Here is a 24,957-nt window from a genome sequence, read left to right as displayed (position 1 = left end):
AATGGATTTGGCATAAACGGATCAACACACAGTTGTTTTTACAAATATATGCTGACTCATGAACAAGTTAATTTAAACAATATGTCCCACTCCCTCACAAGTCTGCAGATGAGAGAGGCTTTGTGGTGCCTGATTACAAAGAGAATAGAAAACTTGAGTTCATTTGGAATCTGCCCATTGGCACTCAACGAGGTAATACAGTTTTCAGGTGTCCTTGCGTTCAACACATGTAAGGCATTTGCACTGTAAAAATTAAATTCTTACCGATCCATTTATGCAGGGAACATCATCATAATGAAGTGCCAGTCCACTGGGACATGCGTAGCCATTTCCAGTGCTTCCCCGATACGGATTAGTAGATATAACACGTCTGTTCATAAAACTATGTAAAACAAAAAATAATGCTTGGTCCTTAGTCTGCATGATGATTCACTGGTGCTACACCCACAATTGATGATCTGCCAGTTCTGGAAGCATACAGCTTCTCTCTAGTAAAGCTACAGAGAGTTTTCCTCCTTCTGCAACCTCCATGAAAAAGAAGAGCAAACTCTGCATTTTATTCATATCTGGCTGCTAACATCCAATATCACAACGTATGTTTCTGAACCATAATCATAAGAGAAAATAGAGGACTGTGTGAAAGAAAGGATAGAGACAGCTTTAGCTGCTATATGGTGTCACATATGAGCCTGCTGATATAAACCAATTTGCCTGACTTCAATAAAAAAAATTTCCACATGGTAGTGGTGAGAAGGGGGCTGTAACCTAAGACTTTACTACAACCATTTTAGGTAATGGAGCAAACCAAGCAAAATCTCCTGTGTGTGGAACCTTGAACTGATCATAATTTCACAAGCAACCTTTGAAACAGAGCCAATAAGAAATAAGAAGGAAAACAAAGGTTCAGGATAGAATGATTGGATTTCTGAAGTTGACATTAACAAAATACAATGAAATTATGAAGTTAGGTAAAGGGGTCTCTTGTTTCTCCATATGGGTCATAAATAATGTGGGAAAAGCTTGCCATACATGTTATATTTTATTCCAATATTGCAGAATAATGAACAATGTTTTCTGTAGAAAAGACCAATTAAATTCCATGTGTGTAGTTACTGGCATGTGTAAATATTTACAGAATCAGACCTTACATTTTTAAGTAATTTTCCATTGTCATCTGACTTTTAATACCCTCCAACTTGCTAATGAACCTCAATTGGAATTTATCATGTCTTCTTTCACAGGAGCATTTTTAAAAAGTTATATTGGGATTAACTAGACAAGATAATCATAAGATGACAGTTTGCAGGGGGGAAATCATAATTCACCATTGTAAAAATGCCCCTAAGCGAATCATATATAAGGGGACTGTTAGCCCCTTACTAAAACTCTGTGGGAGTTTTTGATTCGCCTGCTCCCAGTATCAAAAGGGGACGGGTCCATGAGAAATCAGGGCCCTGAGACTGACAGACCCCAGAGACAATGGAAAGCAGCCAACACTCCAGCTCGGCCTGATTGACAGGTTGGACAGGCCAGTGAGGAAAGTGAGAGGCCAGGGCCCGTCCTCCCTGTGAGCTGGGATTTTTCTGGGTCTCTCTGAGTAAGGAGTGAGCTGAGAGACAGCTAAGAGGAATAAGATGTGTGGAGAAGCAGTCCTGCAGCAACAGAGCCAGGCACATACAGCCCAAGGAGTGCAAGCTGTGCTGAGGGGCAGTTTTGCAGCAACAGAGCCAGGCAAACACAGCTCAAGGAGCGCAGACCCGGTGTTGAGAAGCAGACTGGCAGTGCTCAGAGAGCCAAAAGGGACAGAGAAGCAACGCAAGGAGCTGGAGACTGGCAAAGGAGCACAGCCTACAGCTGGGTGTGGTGAGCAGCTGGGATCAGCAAAGTGCGGGGAGAAGCTCTGGGCAGGGAGATATCACCAGCCAAGAGGCCCAGCAGGCCAGACTGGGAGAGGGGTCTGGCCACTTAAGAGCTTGAGGCTGTGTGGTCACTGCCAGAGCAAGTGTGTCCAGCCTGCAGCCCCCCTGCAGCACATCCAGGGCCTCTAAGGGGCCTATAAGGAAGAAACTGAAACTGTCCTTACACTCTGCAGGCTGCTGTTTTGATTTCCCTGTGCTACAGAGCAGGGCTGTGTATTCTCATTTAACCATTCTCATTTTTTCTTATTCTTTTCTCTTTAATCAGTTGATGTTTAATAAATTGTATTTGCTTAGAACCTTATGAAATGATCACTGGGCCAAGAAAGCATGCAGTGTGAAGAGAGCACCTCGGAGTGGGGACACCCTAACTCCTGCCCCTAGTGACTACAAGGTCGGGGATTAAGCCCCAGGAAACCTGGGCCCAGCCTTGTTGGGGTTTCGAGGTCTCTGCTACTCAGGAGAGTGGAGGAGGAGCCCTCAGGATCAGGGAAGCCGTGGGGTAAAGGAAGTGGGAGTGGGGACTCAGATCCTTTCGCTGGTCCACTTCACCGGGGCAGTATAGAAGCCAGGAAAGTTCCCCACAATAGCGGGACCATTCCCCTGCTTACACATAGCTCTAAAAAACAAAGTGTTATCATGAAACTCAAATATTTTTTCTGTTGTCATTAATGAGAAACACTATCCACATATTTCTGGACTATATTTAGAACTATATACAATCCCTGTGCCAAATATCTTACTAGCTAAGTCTAAGAGAGAACAGAGGGAGAGTGCAAGGAAACAATGAGATAATATTAGTCAAGCATGATGGGCAATAGTCTCAACAGACCAACAGCCTAACTGTTGTCAAATGTATTGTTGGCATCATACCAAGAGAGTTTTGAAGGAGAATGATGAGGTAATTTTATGGATGTTTATGGGGAGCTCCTCCCAAGCATGAGGGGCAGGCATGAGATAAAGCTCACAAATACTTATTTGAAAATGTAATGAGTGATACAGTCTATGATAAAGCCTGTCTCCTTCACCAACAGAATTGGGTCCAGTAAAAGTTTTTCTCTCACCCACCTTTGGCTCAAATTGCAGCGGGGAGGTCTAGGTTGGCTATTAGGAAAAACTATTTCATTAGGAGGGTGCAGAAGCACTGAAATGGGTTACCTAGGGAGGTGGCGGAATCTTCATCCCTAGAGAATTTTAAGTCCTGGCTATAGCTTAGTGGTTTGAGCATTAGCCTGCTAAGCCCAAGGTTGTGAGTTCAATCCTTGAGGGGGTCATTCAGGGATCTGGGGCAAAACCTGTCAGGGACGGTACTTAGTCCTGTTGTGAGGGGCAGGGGACTGGACTTGACCTCTCAAGGTCCCTTTCAGCTCTATGAGATAGGTATATCGCCATAGTCTAATGGAATGATTTAGTTGGTGCTGGCCCTTCTTGGAGGAGGGGGAACTGGATTAGCTGACCTCCTGAGGTATCTTCCAACTCTAATAATTCTACGAGTCTATCTATGGCATGATATAAAAAGAGGGAATAACAGTTGAAGGATTCAAAGAGAGGGGTCCATGCCTGGGACTCCCAGGTGCTATAATAGAAAACAAAAACAATTAAAGGATAGTGTAGAAAAGTGATCTTTGTAGGAACGATATGAATATCGTCCTGATGGCATTACTCAAGGCTAGAGTGAAAGAGGGTGTAGTAACTGCAAACTGAATAGGGCCTGATGGCATTACTCAAGGCTAGAGTGAAAGAGGGTGTAGTAACTGCAATGTGAAAGTTTTCACTAAGTGGATGGATAAGAAAAGCCTTGTTGTTTCTCATTTCTCCATTTAATTTTATACAAATAATTGAATCAGAAATTAAAAGAGAAATGATCTAGGTTGCTTGCTGATAAGTTCTTACATTCACTTTATTGTGGTACAACAAATTTAAACAAATGCTTGATAGTGAATTTTATTATCCTGCAAGTTAGACTTGGCATTCTTTTCTAATATGTGGTCCAGTTGCACTTGTTTTTTCCCCCCTCCCCCACTTGGTTTCAATTAATATAGCATTTGTTCATAAAATGAAAACCAAGCAGTATTCAGGCAAAAACATTCCCATCCGGCTTCTCTCTTACATGTGGTTATCACTGGATGCTGATGGAAGCAAAAAATGCATGTTACAGGAAGAACTTTTTTTTTAGCCCATTTAACTTCAAAACATACATAAGCATAAGCTCTCTAAATTAACTGCAATATGATTCTATTAAAATTACTCGGATTTGACAAAAATGGGATTATGGCAAGAGATGAAGCAATCTTGATTTCTATCAAAAGACATTCAAACTAGAGCATGAGTGAAGTGTCTCATTTTTCTGTGCTGCGGCCCTCCTGACACTTCACTGATAAGTACAGTATTTCACATAGAAAGCTAGCCTAGTTTTTCACCCTTTATTATAGAATACTAGAACTGGAAGGAACCTTGAGATGTCATCATGTCCAGTCAGTCCCCTGCCCTCGCAGCAGGACCAAGCACTGTCTAAATCAAGGATGGGCAATTATTTTTAAAAGGGGGCTACGTCAAAAATTTCTGACGTGACCCCAGGCTGCATCGGAAGGGGCATGGCCTCCGGCAGAAGGGGAGGGGCCAAGAAACTTCTCATGCTCCCTTGTCCACAGACTCTGATTGGCCTGGGGGAGAGTATCAAGTCTTCCCGCGCACGCGTGCGCGCGCGCACACACACACACACACACACACAGCCTAGAGCAGTGTTTCTTAAACTTTTTAAGACCGAGGAACACCAAACATTTTTTTTTTAAATGAGGCACACCAAGGATTTTTTGTTGAGGAAAAAAAAAAAAAAAGGTTGGGGGAAAAGTTATTGAGGAGAAAAAAAGGGCTGGGGGAAAATTATTGAGAAAAAAAGGTTGCCTGCCCCTTTAAGGGCAGCCATTTTGAATACTGCTATTCTCCGCGGCACACCTCCGACTGCTGTGGAACACAGTTAAAGAAACACTAGCCTAGAGAGAATCGCCAGCTGTTTTAAAACAGCTAATGGTTCCCTCTGATGCCACTGCAGCAGGAAGAGATTTCACATGCTCCAGAGGCATGTGGAGGCTAGAGAGAACCATCAGCTGTTTTAAAACAGCTGATGGTTCCTTCTGATACTGCACATCCCTGGTGGAGAAAGGCGGGGAAGAGACTTTGTGCTCTAAAAATCGTCAATGATGGGGATTCCACAACTTCCATAGACAATTTATTCCAGTGTTTAATCACCGTGACAGTTAGCAAGTTTTCCTAATGTCCAACCTAAAGCTCCCTTGCTGTGTAATTTAAACCCATTGCTTCTTGTCCTATCATCAGAGGTTAAGCAGAATAATGTTATTCTCTTGTAACACCCATTTAGGTACTTCAAAGCTGTTATGCCCTCTCTCTGAAGTCTTCTCTTTTCCAGACTAATCAAACCAAATTTATTCAGTCTTCTCTCATAGGTCATGTTTTCTAGACCTTTAATCCTTTTTGTTGCTCTTCTCTGGATCGTCTCTCTCATTTCTCCACATCTTTTCTGAAATGTGGAGCCCAGAACTGGACACAATACTCCAACTGATGCCTAATCAGTGCATAGTAAAGTAGAATAATTACTTCTCATTTCTTGCTCACAACACTCCAATTTCATCCCAGAGACATGTTTGCTTTTTTCCCCCCCAATAGTGTCACACTATTAGCTCATATTTAGCTTGTGGTCCGTTATAGCCCCTAGATCTCTTTCTGAAGTACTCCTTCCTAGACTGCATTTTTATTTATTTTTAGTCTATTCATTTATGATAGATATATCCCAGTAGTTTCAACAGGAGTTGAGAGCACCCAGCACCTTATAGGATCATGCTCAAAGTTGTAGTAAACTATCTGGCCAAGATAGCCTCTATCCATATTTTGTAAAATCACTTTCTGTATTTGTAAAGGGGTCACCCCTTAGCCTGTAGTCGTCCACACATGAAAACAATTCAAGATGTCTATATCACATCCCATCTAGTGCTGATTTGTGTTGTAAAACACTTTCAAAAACTGCTTACATGGTAAGTATTTATTACTTTTCTGATTCCATGACATAAGGTCTGTTTTGAGGAATATAACAAAACCTGCACTGTTTTCTGAATTCATCTATTGGTGTGAATTTCAAAACTGTGGCAAACTTTAAATCCATCGACAAGGAATAATTAGATGCAGTGAGACTATGAGAGAGACAAGGTGGGTGAGGTGGTAACTTTTATTAGATCAAAATCTGTTGGTGAAGAAGAACAAGCTTTCGAGCTGCACAGAGATCTTTCCTGGGACTTGGAAAGCTAACCAGCGTACTACAGCTAAACAAAAAAGTGAGTGAGATCATAAACTGTAGGACTGGAAGGTACCTCAATAGTCTAGTTCAGTTCCTGCACTCAGATCAGGACTAAGTATTATTTAGCCCAATGGTTCTCAACTTGTGGCCCAATCAACATAGAGCTGCGGCCCATATGAGGTCCTTATGGCCATTCAGTATTGTATGAGGCCCACATAACATATGGCGGTCCACATATTCATCTCACTATGGTAAATAGGCTGAGAACCAATGATTTAGACCATTCCTGAAGGGGTCTGTCTAACCCACTCTTAAAAATCTTAGATGATAGAGATTCCACAAACTCTATGGGCAATTTATAACCAGCACAGCACTTCCTGATGGATGATGCAGTGAATACAGTTAAATTTTATGTTTCTCGGTGCTAGGTGTTCCTGTAATCTAGCAACAATACCGCTTCTTTTCCCAGTCATCAAAGGAGTGCCATCAGTCATTATGGAAACCAAATTTGACAAACTTAAATTACATTTCTCCAAAAGTACAATCACGCAATTGAAAATGTCTTGGCCAATTGTAGTGTCATGCATAGGTATGAGTTCAAGAAGCTCTTCAGTTAAATTGAAATCACCGTCACAAGCATGCAAGAAGGCAGCCAGGTGCACAACACTGCCAATATCCGTACTTTCGTCGAGAGCCATTGAAAACGCTTCAGAAGTTGATGATTTCTATTTTAATTGCTCACTTAAATCACTTGCCATTTCATTTATCCTCTCTGAAATTGTGTTCCATGACAAAGAGATATCTTTGAATGCTTTCATATTTCCAGGACCTACAATTTCAGCAGTTTTCACTATACACTCTGTTCACTGAAGGTGAATTTATAAAAGTTTTGAACTTTGCGCTATTAATTCTGACAAAACATAACTAGTTTTAACTGTAGCTTCACTGTCTCTTAATTTTTGTAAACACACTTTGCTGTCTATTCAATGCTGTCTTTAATTCTAGTAACTTATCTTGCTGTAATTTCCCTTCTAGGCAATTTATTCCAGTGTTTAACCATCCTGACAATTAGGAATTTTTTCCTAATGTCCAACTTAAACCTCCCTTGCTGTAGTTTAAGCCCATTGCTTCTTGTTCTATCCTCAGAGGCCAGGAAGAACAATTTTTCTCCCTCCTCCTTGTGACACTCTTTTAGATACCTGAAAACCGCTATCATGTCCCCTCTCAATCTTCTCTTTTCCAAGCTAAACAAGCCCAATTCTTTCAGCCTTCTTTCATAGGTCATGTTCTCTAGACCTTTAATCGACTACACTATTACATCCCTAACTAGAACTAACAAAAGGCTGCACATTTTGAAACGACAGAAAATGCCCTTAAGCTGCTTTAACGCATCTTACCAGAAGGTCTGTTTTGCAGCTTGTATGACGCTTGCAGTCATCTCCACATCAATATAGTCATAGTGCAGCGCTCCAGGATCTGTAGATGAACCAGTTTCAGCCAGTAAAATTCCAATCCATCTGCCCATGTCTTCAGATGACGAAGCCTACGAGAGGGAGGTAAGTTACACAAACTCTAACTTACCATAATAAAACCCCTATTATTTCTATTAACTATTTAATAAATATGGTTTTTTAACTGGCATGTTGATATAATGTTGCATATGAGGTTCTGAATCACCTTTGCCAAACTGTGCTAACAAAAAGTAATATTCATTGAGGTTATTCTGTTATAATGACCACTTCTAAAGCAACAGCATGTTAATAGATCATGGAGCAAAGCAATATGAACAGTTGCAGCAAAGAAAGAAAAACATTAATGCATGAAGTTGGTGTATCTAAGTATGCACCTTGCTTATTTTAGTTTTCAGAAAATTGAAACCTTACACAAATATTTTCTACTACAAGGCTAAGCTTTTAAATAAAGGGAACTTGTCCAAAATTTAAAGGCAGGGTAACCTTAGAAAAAGAAATATGGGAACAGATTGAAAAATGAAAAAAAGAAAAGAAAAATGTGCAATAATTCTAAGTTTTGAAACTGAATTATTTTAATTTAAAAAAAATCAATTTTCTAGGCATTTCAGTATTTTTATTTACTTTCATTAAAAGTTTCTTTATTCAGTGTAACAGATTCAGAGACTTTTTTCCTTTATCTCAATTTCCTTGCCCTAGTTCCTCTTCTTTATACAACATTTCATTCAGTTCTTGAACCACAAGCATTCAGATCATTTTTTTTCCTGCGTTATCTATGACTTGGAAATAGATAATGTCAGTTCTGGCAAGAGTGTCCCTTCCCCTCCCTTATTGACTATCTGAACTTTCCTTAAGAGGTCATAACCACTGATTTAACATTCCAGTCATGAAAATCACCCTACCAGGTTTTGGTAATACCGCCTTCAACAACTGTATGCTCATAAATGAGCAACTTATGTTCCGTGGTTGTTACCCACCCTTCCAGCATTGATGTGCAGTCCATTAAAGGATTTCTTCTCCTCACGTCCTTTGGTGCCTCAGCTATTTTTTTCCTCAATATCTGAATTATGCCTATCCTCTTTTTAACCTCCATGCGATTCCAGCAAGTTGACTAACCACAATCCTGTTCCTAAGCCTTTTGGTTTGCACGGACCACAAAGTTGACATCTTGTCTCTCTCCCCGCCTCCTCCCCCATTATCCCACTCAGCTGCAAGACAGGGAGCTTCTCTATAATCCAGCATTACATTATGTTTCAGGGAAGGATAAGTGCCAAGAACTCTGTTCAGCTTCTTAGAAAAATTGACAGGTTTACTTTCTTGCTGTATTGGGCTTATTAAAGACCTCAATCTTTTGCTACCACCGACTGCCAGACCAAATAATTCCTTCCTCAGAAAAGTGCTTGGATACCTAGTTGTCAGTGATACTTGTCCAGCTACCTTTCACTAGTTCAGGCAGTAGCTCTCAACCTTTCCAGACTACTAGTCCCCTTTCAGGAGTCTGATTTGTCTTGCATCCCCCCAAGTTGCACCTCACTTAATAACTACTTCATTACAAACTCAGACATAAAAATAGCCAAGTGTCACAACATATTATTAACGAAATATTGCTCACTTTCTCATTTTTACTATATAATTATAAAACCAATTGGAATATGGGTATACAACATAAATATTGTATTTGTGTATCAATGTATAGTAAATATATACAATAGCATAAACAAGTTATTTCTATATAGTTTGTACTGATTGCTGGTGCATTTTAGGATGCCTGTTGTAAAAGGAGGCAAATATTCTAAAGGAGTTGGTATATCCCCTTGGAAGACCTCTGTGTCCCACCAGAATACACATATCCCTATTCGAGAATTACTGAGCGGTAGTACACATAGGGGTATTTCCATGGAATCATGCTTCTCACTGCTGGTATCTTGCTTCTCCTTGATCTGGAAGAAGTTGATGCTTATAAAACAGTGCTTTATAGTGTAGGCAGTACTACTGGATCGGGTAGTTTTCTTTTGAAAAATCTGACTCTTGTGCAGCAGAATGTAGACTAGAGAGGATACCACTATGCGATAGTAGCACCAAGGCTACTTGCAATATAGGGACTTATATGCCAGCTTTTTACAGCCGTACCTCAACGTTAGATGTGTATATAGTGCATAGCCTTGCTTGAAAAGGTCTAATGAAAATGATGGTATAATGACCTGTGTACAACTGAAGTGTTTTTCTATTTATATGTGTAGTGTCCAGGGAAGGAGGCTCAACTTATAGCTAGGAACCACATGTCTCTAGTATGGATATACCTGACATAACTTCAGAGTAACAAATCTTGAAGCTGGTTAAAGTGCTCCGGAGAAATACAGATTCTGAATTCCAGTCTTCAGTGCGGTGAGTCACAGTAATGTTATGTAATTAGTGCTCAGTTGTCTGTTTTCTGAGTTAGCTCCTTCATAGAAGACTAACAGGGCAGGTGCAAAAGCACTTATAAAGGGATGAGAAACGGTCAGAGTGGAGAGAAAGACAACAGAAAACATCTCAACAGGGAAGACTGTAGTAAATTAAAAATCAATGGCCTCAGGGTTTTCCCCTTCCATTAATTATAATCTGGACAAGTCTCTATTGCCTGTAACTCTTAAACTGGTTTCTTTTTGTAATGTCTATTACCCAGCTCTGCAGAAAGCATTTTGAAATGCAGGTTGCATGAATGAGAGGTCATGTAATTAGCCCATGTGCATCTCTGCAAAATATGCACATCAATAAACATCGCACCTCTAACACTGCAACTTCCTGCCCATTTCGAAGCAGACGGAATGTCAAGGGATGCTTAGAATCCAAGCCTGGAATGACTTCACAGCCACGCAGAGGAATAGAAACAATGTGCGTCTTCAGATCGGTTCTGTCCTTATGGAAAATGAGCTTATTATCTTTCACTCTGCACCAGCGTTCACGCCATCGGTTATTGGAGAGCACATTCAGATATCCTGCAATAAAATAAACCATGAGCTATTTCAGACTTTACTTTTTTAAAAAAAAAAAAAAAGAAACTGCTTTTTCAATGTAATGCTAGTTCATATAAAACTTATTTCTGTACGTGCAGATTGAAAATCCAGATGATTTTAAGACAAATGGTTTTTTTTTTAAACGAAACTCTCACTGTACCAGTAACTCAGAAAGCATGGCCTATAAAGATTTAATCTTGGTCATATTCCAAACATATGCAAATGACTGTGCTGAGTACGTGACAGTTATGGTTGAATGTACAGGAGCTCATCAGCTACAGGGTTTCCTCAAGATTTTAGTAAAAGTGGAGGTGAGGGGCAGGGAGACTGGGGGGGGGGGAGAGGAGAATGTTTCTATCGTGAATCTCAACATAGGATAATGTTTAAAACACCATTTTAAAAGTTTCAAAGTATCTTAGACTATACTAGAAACAACCTGCGCACATTGTTACATACACAATTGATTTGTGCCCACACAGCTTTTTCACAGCTGATCCATATTCTACAGTTCTGTAGTTGCATCCAGCTCACACGGCTAACTGTGTTTTCATTGTGCTTTCTGGAAAAATAGCAAAAGCTAACCCATGATGACTCAACAAGGAACCAGGGGCCTAATTAACATGCACATAAAACAGCATCAGCAACACATTGGACTAAGCACTCAAAAGACATCCCAATGCTTGGAGAGTTGCAAGGAAGCAAGATTAGCGAAAGTGGTTACACAGGCATGATTAGGAGGTCCCTGTTGAATAGCAAAATATGAACGTTATAACTTAGCTGCAGGAAAACAACCGTATGCAACCTAAGCTGCTGACAACGGCAAAACACCATTACAGAGGCCATGGTTACCATGTGTTATTAGTTATGTTTCTTGTGTACATGCAATATGTGTAGAATCAACCATATCACTGGTACCAACCTAGGAAAAAGTTGAATGTATATGGACAGTAAGTTAAATATAGTGATGAAGTTTCAGGGAACCACGTGAAAAAGGGGTTGAAAATGACACATCATAGGGCTGCTGCAGAGTACAAGGAGAAAAACCTGTGGTACTGTGAGATAATCAAGGATGAGTTTGTGTCTATTATTTCTGAAAACAATTTAATAAAAACCCATTAAATTGGAGCCACTGAGAAATTCATTCCACTTAGCTAGAACAGCTAAGCTTTATCTGTTATTCATTGCATTTAATTTTGTGTAAAGCACATGTTTCTGATGTTCTTTGGGTTTGTACCACTGCAGGAGAATTTTAAAGCAGAACAAAAACCCCTCTACTGGGGTTTCACTGAAATTAAAATCAGTAACTTAAAAACAAAATAAAAACAACCCCCAAGAACACCTTCATGTTAGGTTTAGTTAAAACACTTGCTTTCTGGTTTATATTGGAAGAGAAGAGGAACTTTGAACCTGATTCCCAATCACATATGGTGCATACATTTTAGACAGTATATTTCAACTTCCAAAGAGTGTATTAAAAAAGGAAAGGATCGAATGACATCTTATTCGGGACAAAATCTATATGAAATGACTAATCTCCTTCCTTGTTGCCGATTTTCATTTTCAGTCACAGGGATGAAAGCTCAATCATTCCAGATAGCTATCTTTTTGGTTTTCATTAAAACTATGTGTTACATGGTTTAATTTTTTGTCGGTTTCCATTCTAACATCACAGTTGTAATTTCAGAGCTTGATTTAGCAAAATATATCAGCTTATCTGAACTGTACAAAATGCCTCCAAGCCCTCTCCCCTATCAAAAAACCCCAACCCTCCAAAAGTAGAATTCTGGAAAAAGAAAGACCCCCTTGATCTTGGGGATTTAGAATTCTCAGTATTGTCCAGCGTATCCCATCTCCACTGCTCTTGAACAAAAGATTGTTTCGTCAGTACAAAATGATACAGCTGTAGGGATGGAAAAGACTTCTTACATATATGGCATCTGCCCTATTTATAAATGATGAGGGTCCCCTATTATTTAACCAAATCTCTTTTTCCCCTCCCATTGTGCTGCTCACAGAAGCTTCTGCAGTACAATGTACTTTCCTGGAATTAAAAGATGATTACCTCCTTTTTCCTCCCAAATGGTCCTATTTAACATTAAAAAACCAGCAGGTTTCCACTTCCTGTGTATGGTCTTAAATGGGGAAAGAGGTACAGGGGAAGAGGTGAGACTGCTTTGGGCTCTGCCTATTGGCCTGATTTACAAAGAAAAGCAATCCATCTTTCATAGAATGATAGGACCAGAAGGGACCTTGAGAGGTCATCTTGTCTGGCCTCCTGCACTCATGGCAAAAATAAATATTGTCTAGACTATCACGGACAGGTGTTTGTCTAACTTGCTCTTGAAAATCTCAATGATGGGAGATTCCACAGCCTCCCTAGACAATTTATTCCAATGCTTAACCACTATGCCAGAGTTTTTCTTCATGTCCAGCCTATCAGCTAGATTTACAAAGAATAACAATCCAGCTTTGAAGAACCCTCCTATGATAGCCAGAGCGCAGGGTGATTTCCTTTCCTCCTTACATTGTGTCACCTCATCACTAATTCATTTGTCATTTTCCTTCCCTTTTGAGATTTGGAAATAAGGCAAACATGCTCAGGGGGAAAAAAAGCTCCTGTCTATGAAGGAGCTAGTAGAAATGAGCCAATTTTGGAACATGATGCAAAACCTTCTATACCTATACCGCAAAAACCCCTCTGTTCTGTCAATTCACTGTAAATTTTTTGCGCAAAAACGTGCTTGAAGTGTGGAAGCTCTGCAGATTTTTGAGCAAAAACCCTGTAGTGTAGACATAGCGTCACACAGTAGAGTGTAGTCAATTAACTGCAAAGCTCAGATAGTCTTTAGCTTCCATGGAAGCCAGATGTTGCAGAAGGTCAGTTTGGCTGGACTGTGCTTTTTTCCAGCTGCTTTTTTCAGTTGATAAACACTTCTGTACTCTCTTACATATTATATATCATGTATATCACACACATGTACACACAAACATTTTTTAATAAAAAGTTGCTTATACAAGTGATTCCAAGCTGTGGTCTGTGGACCACCTGTGGTTTATCACATGGTCCATGGAGCTGCTTCTATCTGTCAGGCTTGCCAATTGCTGCCCAATTGAATGACCTCTTTTAGGGTTTCCAGAGACTTTTCTGATCATCTAAATGGGTGAAAACAATCCTTTTTGGCACCTTTGAACCCTTTATAGCTGCTTCATGGCTTTCTTTTTTAGGCGCATCTTTGGTTCACATATGGAGTTGTTGCTAAAACAGGAAAACAAAGTGCAATTGTAAAGTGCCCTCGGAAAGGAAAAAAGCTGTTGGAAATGAAAGAAAGGTCTGCGCTAAATATACAAATACTTATAGGCAGAGAGAGAGAGACACACAGAGAGAGAGAGACAGAGACAGAGAGAGAAAATAAATAGCATGGATACAAAATTGGAATAGATAAGAGTTAAGCAAGCAACACTCCTATCACATTTTCACCTGGTGTCCTGAAATATTTAAATACTATCCTGTTGATTTCAGGAAAAGAAAAATTACGATTGAGTGGGGAAACAGCACATAAGACACCTGTTGTCTTATGAAGTTTTACACAATACTAACAAGTTTGAAAACCACTGCAGTAGGGGCAATTGTATATGAATAGCTAAGTGTAAGCTTGAGAGTCTAAGAGTCAGATCACTTACCACATGTTGGAACATCTTCCTCAGCTGATGAGGTTTGTTCATCTGTTGATGGCTTTTTCTTTCCTAGACTGATGATCTTTGTTATTTTTTTCCCTGTTACTTTAGTCACTGTACCCTTGGTTTCTGACTTGGAACTCTTTTTCCTCTTAACTATTAAGAAAACAAACATGTATATTCTTAGTATGTTTGAACAAAACCAATTATATTAAAGCACACGGATCAAAACAGAAAGGAAAACAACTGCATTGCAAATATGCAAGCATACACAAAACTGATTTAATTCTTATCATGAACATTTGGACAAAGCAGCTGCCTTGTGACAAGAAATGCACAACTGAAGGTGCCGTTATTTAATGCCAATGCTCATATCACATGCTCAGCACAATATCAAAAATAGGGCACGCAGAAAGTAAGACTAACAAAAAGCAAGTTTTATCATTTAAATTTATCAGTCTAATTACTGATCTCCACTATAACCACCTTCTAATTTAGAAGTGTGGTTAAGATAACTGCAAGCTGTGCTTTTAACCTGACTGGAAAAAATATATAGTTGAATGATCTCCTGTTATTGTTTCTTACTGGCATTTCCAACATAATGCCATAGCAACGAATCAGAACATTCTCCCGGTAAGCAGACGCCTGGAAAAAATATCCTCTCTGTTGGAACGAGGTCAAAGTAACTACATTGATCAGAATGGGTCCTTGGGAAAGACATGTATTATAACGTTTTTTCTAATGGAATAATCAAGACCATTTATAGCTCCCAGAGTAGGAGCCGATGTTCATTTTTATAGAAAGAAAAGTGCTGGAAAAAAGTTTACCAGATCCAATCAACACATCAAGGAATTTAAAATAATGTATCAGTATGATTGGTATAACCATACAGATTGGTGTTGAACTTAACTGTCTTCCATTGAAGTCAACAGATCAGTGCTAAGGATACAATTTTTAAAAGTGGCTAAATGACATTATGTATGTTTGTAAAATATAGTACACAATTACAACCAATAAATAGAACAGAGCTGCACAAAACTTTGTGAAACTAGAACCACAATTATCTGGTTTGAGTGTCATCATCAGCATAAAGCTCAGCCCAGTTAAATATTATTGCAACGTAGGCTCACTTTGAGCTCAACCTTAGTTGATTTGTGGCGTTGACAAAAAAAAAAAGTAACTTAGTGGTGGTGACTGAGTTGCATTTCAGTGACATCTTTCCCCCTTTCCACACACAAACATGCAAGCAAGCATTTGGAGACAAAAACCAAAACTCTGTAAGTGTAAACTAAAATGCTGACAAACACAACTATGATAGAAAAATAACTGGAAAAAATTAGGTGACTTGGGAATTGGGGAGAAAGAATGTATGAGAGAAATCATTTAGAAATTCTCAGACCATAATTTGTTGTGTTTTTTAAGCTTTAGTTATTTGTTAACATGGGAAATCATTCAAAATTCGATTTATGATCAAGACTATCTCTTTCAGTGAGATTCTGCCACCATTGTACAGACAGCTATGGGGTGGGGGCAGAGTCCTGTTTTCACAGATGAAAGTGAATTATATGAAAATCCTCAACAGAAAGATGATGTGTGTGTGTGGCGGAGCAGGGGAGGGGAAGGGGGATCTAAATCCTGTCCACAGATCTGCGGGGCTGATCAAATCTAATATTTTACTGTCTCTACATGCAATGAATCCCCAAAGTTCTAGGCAAGGGGAACATCTCATCTGCTCATATCATCATGGGCAGACAGCAGGAGGCAGCACTTGACTGAAGATGGCTTGCTATTCCACACAGCAGTAGCTTAAGAACATCTGCAGCTGTAGAGTAGGAGAGGGAGAGTTTATGTCTGGGTGTGGAGAATAAAAGCTCAGAGAGGTGAAGTGCAAGGGAAGAATTCACAGCACTGGGAACATGAAATGAAAGCAACCCACGTGAACTCCAATGTTCTTGCTTCCTCTACCTTCATTCCCCATGGTATTTTATTCTGCAATGGAGAAGAAAGGCAGAGAAAACAATCTCTCTCTCAATCTCTTTCTCTTGCAGAATGCACAAGGGATACATCCCCTGATTTCAAGACAGAGAGGCAAGTAAGCCATTTCTTCTCACCACCTTCACCACATCAGAACAAGGGGGGGGGGGGGGGAAGTGTGCAGAAGCTCTGCAGGAGCAGAAAGGAGATTAGTGGACAAGGAGGTCAGTTTCCTTTCACATGGCTAAATGGGCTTTCGCTCTTACGGTTACAGCTGTTTTAAAAAAAAGAATCCTACAACTCATTCAGAACCCCTTTACAATTATTTAGTGTTGCCAGCCATGCTTTAATGCATTACATGGCATTGTTTTGTATTATTCTCTTCACTACTACAAAAGTCTGACTTTCCTGAAACAGAGCTGAAGGCCAAGAGTTTCAAGTGACTAGTGCTTTGGATTACTCAGCTTCAGACACTTCTCAAGAGCCTGATTTTCAGAAGGTGTGCATTCAGCATGCTTTTGAAAATCAAGCCCCTATAAGGTATCTCAAGTGGGGCGCTCAAATCACTAATCACTCGTGAAAATGTTGGACTGTGCACATATTTTGGATTTACGCACATATTTTGAACAGATATGCAACCAGCTTGAACAGCTACAGCTTGAATGTGCCTTCGATAGTTTTATGAATGTTTTTGTAGTTTTTAAGTGTAGCTAAACATTTTGGATCGAAGAAGTCATAGTGAGCTATTTTGCTTCATTTTGTTGATTGGGGTATGGAGAGCTATACATTTGAGAGATTCATTCAAAATCTCCACTGGAAAAGGAGGGCAAAGATGACATACTAAAACACACAAAGGAAACAAACTCCCACTTGTGTTAGGAAGGGGAGACACAGTGCTTGCCCAAAAGCCAGTGTTGGTGCAACTGTTTTCCAGTGCCTTTTCACAGCCTCAGGAAAGTACTAATTAAAGCTAACATGCTCTTCTGAATAAGACTGAATATTCGTCGTACATGTCATGCTAACAGACATAATTAGGTTGGTATCACCTATTTATTTGCAGGAATCTATCTTTTTGTTTCCCCTTGAACAAAACTCTGGGGATTGATTTTGCAGACCTTACTCAGGAAATTTAATTTGGAATGTCCTTCAGCTTGGAATCTAAAGACTGGGAACAAGCTTTCGGACTCCAAAGCGGAGTACATCATTTTAAAGTAATTTAGCATACGTGATTCTTGTCTTCCCTTATAAAATTCTATGATACCCTTCCTGTTTAAAATTATAGGGGAAAATCTTACGTACAGTTAGTGGTTGGCCGAACTCCTTCATAGAAGGCAACATACTTTATAAACACAGGAAAAAATCATTTAAAAAACTTAACATATGGATCTTGACTCTGCTGTCGCTTACATCAATGTTACACAGAGATCACTCTTAACTAGAATGGAGATGTTCTAATATCCACCAATGTAAAGGTTTAAATAATTCAAGATTGGCATAGGTCAACTTTCAGAATTCATATAAGACTAAGTACATAAAAGAAAACAAATACTATAGTCTTTATACAGGATATCTAAAAGACACTTTGCATATGGAATTCACCTTGTTCTTTTCCATTGCACACTGTAGCGATTCCATTTTCTACTGTACCCTCCCCATCTGAGCTTGGCCTCTCAGAGGACAATTTCTGCATGGACAAAATAAATTAGGTCATTTCTCATGTGGTCACACTGGCCAAACGATGTGTTATGAGTCAAATTAAAATCATTCTTATTAAATTAAGTGCATGCCAAGCAGCCATCCCGAGAACAAACATGAGATAGTGAAGAGTCCATTTACATTACATAGATTTCTTATGTCACCACAAAAGTATTAAAGCAAAACAAAACTAAGCACACATTAGAAATATATTGCCAGATACTCTTAAAAGGATAAAGGAGTTTGGTGTAATAGACTAATCGGGTAACTATAATAATTAACTGCACCCATAGCCCCTCCTGGACACTGCACTCCAATCCCCTGCTCTTCTGAATAACCCAGGTCATAACCCAAACCCTTGCACCCCCTCTTGCACTTCTGCTCCAGGCCACAACCGCCTACCAGACCCTGCACACACACTTCTACACCCCTCCTCTGGACCAGAATCCTCTCCTGTACCCATACTCCCCCCCCCGACCCTAAACCCCCTCCTGCACCCCAGTCCTTTCCCCCAGGTCACAACCCTCTCCTTTATTCAAACTCCCTCCCAGGTCCCATACTCCCCTCCTGTACCCTAGTCCCAGTACCATGCTGGCTATAATATATTTTTATTGCATTTCTAGATTCTAAAATGTTGCTCTCTATTAAACAACAAGATTCTAGGAAGAAGTGCTCACTTTAGAAAAAAGAAATCTTCAAAACTATCATTTGTATTAATGCTTTAGGTATATATTTACAAGTGACACCAACCAACACATTTCTATAGGTAGAATTTCAGAACTTTTGGTGTATGTAAGTAGCTGGTATGAACTAGAGTAACTGGTGGATTCTCTGCAACTGGAAGTCTTTAAATCATGATTTCAGTTACTCAGCCAGAGATTATAGGTCTATTACAGCAGTGTATGGGTGCGGTTATGTGGCCTGCAGTATGCAAGAGGTCAGACGAGATGATCACAATGGTCCCCCCTTTTGGCCTTAAAGTCTTAGACTATAAAAAGGTCTATGAAATTAGAGACTACCAATTATGTATGTATTACTAATAAACAAATTAAAAATCTAAAGTTCATAAAATAGCTATTACCTAAAATGCGTGGCATGAACAAAATCACTACATTGTGGTGTGGCATAACATTTTTATTGGCATCTGCTGGAGACAGTTTACATAATTCATTCGTGGCTTTACCATTTATGAGCAAGGTTGGCATCCCAAACTTATGCCATTAAAATTTTCTGCTGCACCACTCTGTATTGTCTTCCCCAGCTAGTACAGAGTAATTGGTGCTAAAAACTTAATTGAAGAGACTCTTTTTTATATGCACTGAAAGTTCTGAAATGATGCCAATACAAATGCATTGTTTGTATAAGGTAGTCAATTGTAATATCTAAAGCATTAGTTAAAAGTATCATTTTGAAGATCTCTTTCTTCTAATATGAGCACATCTTACTTGCTCTTGCACATTTTAGAATCTAGGACCTCTCTCTCTCTCATATTACCATTAGGGAAATTAAAATGTGTTTATTTTGGTAAATGTATATTTTTCAGCGGTTACACATTTACACAAGGGGAGGCAGTTCCATGGGGGGCTGGTGCGCACAGGAAGCCCGCTTATAAGCTGGCTCCCCACACGTTCCGGCTACCATGAAGTCACCTGCCCCCCCTCGGCACTGCTGTCTCTGATGCAGAGGCAGCAGCGTGGGCAGTGGAGCCTGCATGTAACCATGAAAGTTAATTGACGAGCCCAGAACTATTCCACTGATACCAATGGCATTACAATAATATGAATCTAGGCTACCTAACTATGGACTTTGACTTCTGGAATCTTGAGATCAAATCTCAGTCAATGGGACTTTTAAAAATTAAATTTTAATGGGACCAGGAATTGGCATTTAACAAACAGGACTGCCATCTCACAATGGGGTCAGACTGTGCAGAAGTCCAGCAGGTTAGGGGTCTAAAGCAGCATTCCTACGGTGAGCATTGGGTACATTGATGCCTCACTTCAGAGCCATCCTGTTCATTGTCAGTCTGCTGCCTCAGGATATGTCAACAACACAATTAAAATCCCTGCACCAGCTGACTTGGCTTTGCGGGACTTGGGCTAAGGGGCTGTTCCTCTACTCTACAGATGTTCAGACTTGGGCAAGAGCCCAGATTCTAGAACCTTAGGAGGTGGGAGAGGTCCCAGAGTTCATGCTGTAGCCTGAGCCTCAATGTCTCTGAAGAAGTGGGCTGTGCCCATGAAAGCTCATGATACCATCTACATGTTTCGTTAGTCTTTGAAGTGCTACCAGACTATTTTTTGTTTTTTAAGTTTATCACAATTAAACAGTCCCGCAAGCCTGAGTCAGCTGGCATGGGCCAGCCACAGGGGTCTAAGCGCAGCGTAGACACATCCTTAGTGTGCCAGGGAGCCAAGTATCTCTGAGTACCTGACAGGCTCTAAATACTGTTATTTTGGAATGCCAAGGGTGCTCAAGCCTCAATATAAAATTGACTTTCTCTGCCAGCCCCCCAAATCCCAGTCCAGCCCATCATATCCCCAGCACCCATCTCTGTCCTTGTTTCCCTCTGCCTCCTGCCCCTTCATTTCTAGGCCCATCTCTACCCCACAGCTCACCCGCGGTGTCACCTGCATGCTCACTTGGAAGCATCTAAAACAAAAACTGCTGATGGATACGAGTTGCTGAAGTTGGCTGATTTAGGCTAAACAGATTCAGGCCTACCTGAATCGGAGGAATAATTGTTTGTGTATTTCATTTTCTAAATGGCCTCTGCCAGAGATGCTATCAGAATGTGAGAGAAATTTGGAGTCTTTGGGAACGGTGTAATTTATTTCTAGAGGAACACACAGATATTAGAGGAAGAGGGGGGAAATTAAAAAAAAAAAAAATAAAATAAACAGGGGAAAAAAAGCATCTTAAAATATTTCCTCCGCAAAAGTTAACAAGTATTTTACTGAAAAAAATTACACACTGTGCCAAATGAAGAGAATGAATTAAGTCATTAATTAGAGACCCGCTTTAAGGATAAATGCAACCTGAACTTTAGATTTGCTATTGACATCTTCTGTAATACATCATCATCATCATCTATTTTTGCATTGCTCATTCTTTAACTTTACCTTTTCCAGTTCCGTCTTGTGTATCGGACTAGATGATAGTCCATCTGAATCTATAGTTCCAGTGCAGTTGCTGCAAACATCTTTTACCACCTTAAAAAAAATGAAAAATTGTTTCATTGATACACAAGTCAAAACCTAGCAAAATTTGCTGAGTAGAGTACTTTATTTGAGAAAAAGCACTAAAGAATATTTGCGATTCTGAAGGTTAAAACAGCAGCATGGAAATGATTCTCTTTATTCATAGGCAATATGTTAGGCAGGCTGCCACTGCTTTGAGCTTCTCCACATTGCCTCACTAAGCTGCTTCATGAATGACCTGGAGGAGCCATAATGTCTAGAGGTGAAAGGTTTCAGTTTCTAGACTCCCTAATCTCCAAGCCTCTCCTGAGTAAAGAAACTGCCAGCACATGCAGTAGTTTTGCAACATGAACTCTGCTGACACCACCAAATTCATTTCATTATGACTAAAAAATAGGATTAGAGCCAAGGTCCTGCAAGCCAGAGGACAACACTGCTGCCTAGTATGCTACCCAGCTGCTCTTTTTTCTAATGAAGAAATAATGATGTGCTGACCAAATTGCAGATCTGTATCAGATACTCTTGAGTGTGCGGTTTACATGAATTTTTCATATTCATTATATGATGCTCAGTGGTCACAGTAACATTGACACTGATACATAGATCATACTAATTGCAACTATATCTCAGGAAATGCGAGTTATTTTATGTGCCCCACCCTTGCAAAGAAAGTAAAAAAAAAATAAAATCACAGGAGATGGATTTTTGGGAGCTCAAAAATTGCATCTGTAAAATAAGGCCCGAAAAAAATATAAAGACAGCTTTTGTTTTCCCTGTTTTCTCTGTGCACACAGTGTGGTTTTGATTCTAAGAAGGGTATGCCACCTATCATCTTCATATTGGAGCACCTGGTGCTAAGGGGAATGCTAGAGTTCTTGATTGTAAATGTAGGGCTGATCTTTGCACAGCGATGGGCAACCAAGGCTAGCGAATGGGCCACAAGATTGAAATGAGGCATGTGTACTATGATCCCCAAGAATAAGATTAAATACATTTCACTTGATTCTCCTTCTTTTTCATGCCTTTTTCAATACAACATGATCCATTATTGGGGCAAATTAAATTGCTGGCAAAAGTAACAAAAGCTGAGGGAGCACAGGTCTCTCACAACATTGTGTGCAATTAGCATGCACCTCACACATGCCCTTGCTTTAAATTTGCGTCACTTCTCATTTTGCCAGGATCTGCTCAACTCTCCTCCATCACTGCAGGCCACACCCATGCTCCACTCCCTTCCCTCAAATCCCCACAGGGCCCCTTCCTTGACTCCCAGCCCTGGAATGTGCCCCATCCCTTCTCTTCCCCCACCCTCACAGCATTTCTGGAGTGCCAGGAATCGTCTGATTTGCACCCCATCCTGACACCATTTCCTTTCTCCCAGAGCTGGAATTCTGCAAGTCAGCTGATTTTTGGTGTTTGAGTTCTGGAAAGGCAGGAGAGGGGGAGGAGCAGGAGCAGGGCCAGTGTGCAAAGCAGCTGATTCACAGCACTTTGGAAGTGCTGGGAGGCAGGGGAAGGAATATAAGTGCAGGGTCCCCAGTTCAGGAGAGGCATGGGAGGAGGGGGATGGGGAAGACACACACACAACTCTGATGGGCCACATGCAGCCCACAGGCCGCAGGTTGCCCATCGCTGCCTTAGACTGCAGATATGGTCAGAAAAGTGACTATGTAAAAGTGGGACCTTAATTAGCAGATCTTTTCCCTGGGTGTAGACAGAGTAGTACCTAAATGATATACATATGGTTTTACTGCTCTTTGCCCCTGTTAACACAGCAGAGTTCATCCAGCTAAGAGAGAGATGCATTTTACTGTGGCTGAGACATTAACAGAAATGTGAATTCTGCCAACATTTATACTGGTAACATCACATAATTTATCTAAGAAGAGAAACTGGCCCACAGAACCCTTGCTCCCAGGCTGTGTCTAGACTGGCAAGTTTCTCCGCAAAAATCAGATGATTTTGCGGAAAAACTTGCCAGCTGTCTACACTGGGCGCTTGAATTTCTGGAAAAGCACTGACGATCTCATGTAAGATCGTCAGTGCTTTTCTGGAAATACTATGCTGCTCCCGTTTGGGCAAAAGTCTTTTTCTGAAAGACTTTTGCGCAAAAGGGCCAGTGTAAACAGCCCAGTAGTGTTTTCTGCAAAAAAGCCCCAATCGCGAAAATGGCGATCGGGGCTTTTTTGCGGAAAACCGCGTCTAGATTGGCTACGGACGCTTTTCCGCAAAAAGTGCTTTTGCGGAAAAGCATCCTGCCAATCTAGACGTGCTTTTCCAAAAATGCTTTTAACGGAAAACTTTTCCGTTAAAAGCATTTTCGGAAAATCATGCCAGTGTAGACGTAGCCCCAGTGATGTTATGCAAGCCAGAATAGAAACTTCAATTTCATATCCCAGGCTGTTCGCATGGCTGAAATAGCGACGAGGAGTCCTGTGGCACCTTATAGACTAACTGAAGTATAGGAGCATAAGCTTTCGTGGGCAAAGACTCACTTCGTCAGTGGGTCTTTGCCCACGAAAGCTTATGCTCCTACACTTCAGTTAGTCTATAAGGTGCCACAGGACTCCTCATTGCTTTTGCAGATTCAGACTAACACGGCTACCCCTCTGATACATGGCTGAAATAAAAATCCCTTTTTACTTGTAAATGGAGCAAATGTGATATGGAAACCATTAAGACATAATCAAAGATGGCATCAAATAACATCCTTTTCTAGCTAGTAGAGCTAAACCTCACTTAAGGGTATGCTAAGCAAATCAAATGTCTATCTAAGGTACTTTAGGGTCCCCATCATTGTGGTATCTGAGCATATGGGGAACTGAACTGCCTTGCCCAAAGTTGTTAGCAAAGCAAGGAATTGAACTCAGGTCTCTCACTTCCCATGCTAGCATCCAAAACACTGGACCATCCCTCCTCTGTGGTCTGCTACTACTCTAGTCCCATCTTGCCTGCATCCCAAACACACCCACACTCTTTTGGGGTCCACAGAACTCATGCAATTCTGTATCTTGAGGTCTCCCTCAGCATTCACACACTCTTGTCAGTAGCAGGGTAAGAATACCACTGAACAACAACTTTAGCATCAAGACCAGATATAGACGCAACTTATGGTTAGATTTAATTCCTGTGCTTCAGTTTAATGGAAATATCTTAGGGTTTTATTTGTAAAGAAACTTGACCATTCAGTTTCTGGGAACTTTCATTTCTGTCTCCTGCATGACCTTGATGCAACGGCTCATGTTTTCAGCATCTGGTCACACCACACAGTTAGTTAATTTTGGCAAAGGCAGATAGTAATGGAAGTTACAGACAGAACAGAGGGAAATGATTTGGCAGCAATGACAGAATAGTATGTGCAAGTCACGGAGTTGAATAAATGCTGTTCTCAAAATACCTCACACACTTAAGGGAAGGAACACTTTCCCAAAGCGCTTAATTGGGTTTTAATTAAATTCTGAATAAAAATGATGCACTAACACAGAAAGCTCATTAAAAATTCTAAAGCAAATGAATATTCAAAATATCAGCATCTGAACGTTTTTGGTAAAAGGGATACATCTTCAACTGGTGAAGACTTATTCATCAATTTCTAGGAGTAACATTATTGTGTTTCACAAACAATTTCCTAAAGTCATATGAATAAACAAGAAAATAAAAACCTTGATACCTACCCTTTGTAACTGTTGCTTCTCAAGTCCATTCCATTGTAGGTAGGTGTGT

General features: G+C 40.3%; 1 protein-coding gene across 5 annotated transcripts in view; it reads right to left on the bottom strand.

Annotated features, from left to right (window-relative positions):
- The window catches only part of AFAP1 (actin filament associated protein 1), a 174,912-nt gene that overhangs the window by 16,086 nt on the left and 133,869 nt on the right, over positions 1-24,957 (bottom strand). For all 5 annotated transcript variants that reach the window (XM_006128231.5, XM_006128235.5, XM_089777792.1 and 2 more), the window contains 6 exons: positions 21,157-21,246; positions 17,939-18,023; positions 14,372-14,521; positions 10,461-10,672; positions 7,623-7,768; positions 265-382 (listed from right to left, as the gene is read on the bottom strand). In XM_006128231.5, coding sequence (XP_006128293.3) covers positions 265-382; positions 7,623-7,768; positions 10,461-10,672; positions 14,372-14,521; positions 17,939-18,023; positions 21,157-21,246 — 801 coding nt within the window. The remainder of the gene's footprint in view (positions 1-264; positions 383-7,622; positions 7,769-10,460; positions 10,673-14,371; positions 14,522-17,938; positions 18,024-21,156; positions 21,247-24,957) is intronic.

The sequence above is a fragment of the Pelodiscus sinensis genome, chromosome 4 (assembly GCF_052426305.1).
Source record: "Pelodiscus sinensis isolate ZL-2025 chromosome 4, ASM5242630v1, whole genome shotgun sequence".
NCBI lineage: Eukaryota > Metazoa > Chordata > Testudines > Trionychidae > Pelodiscus > Pelodiscus sinensis.
This window is presented reverse-complemented; position numbering and strand designations above follow the sequence as displayed.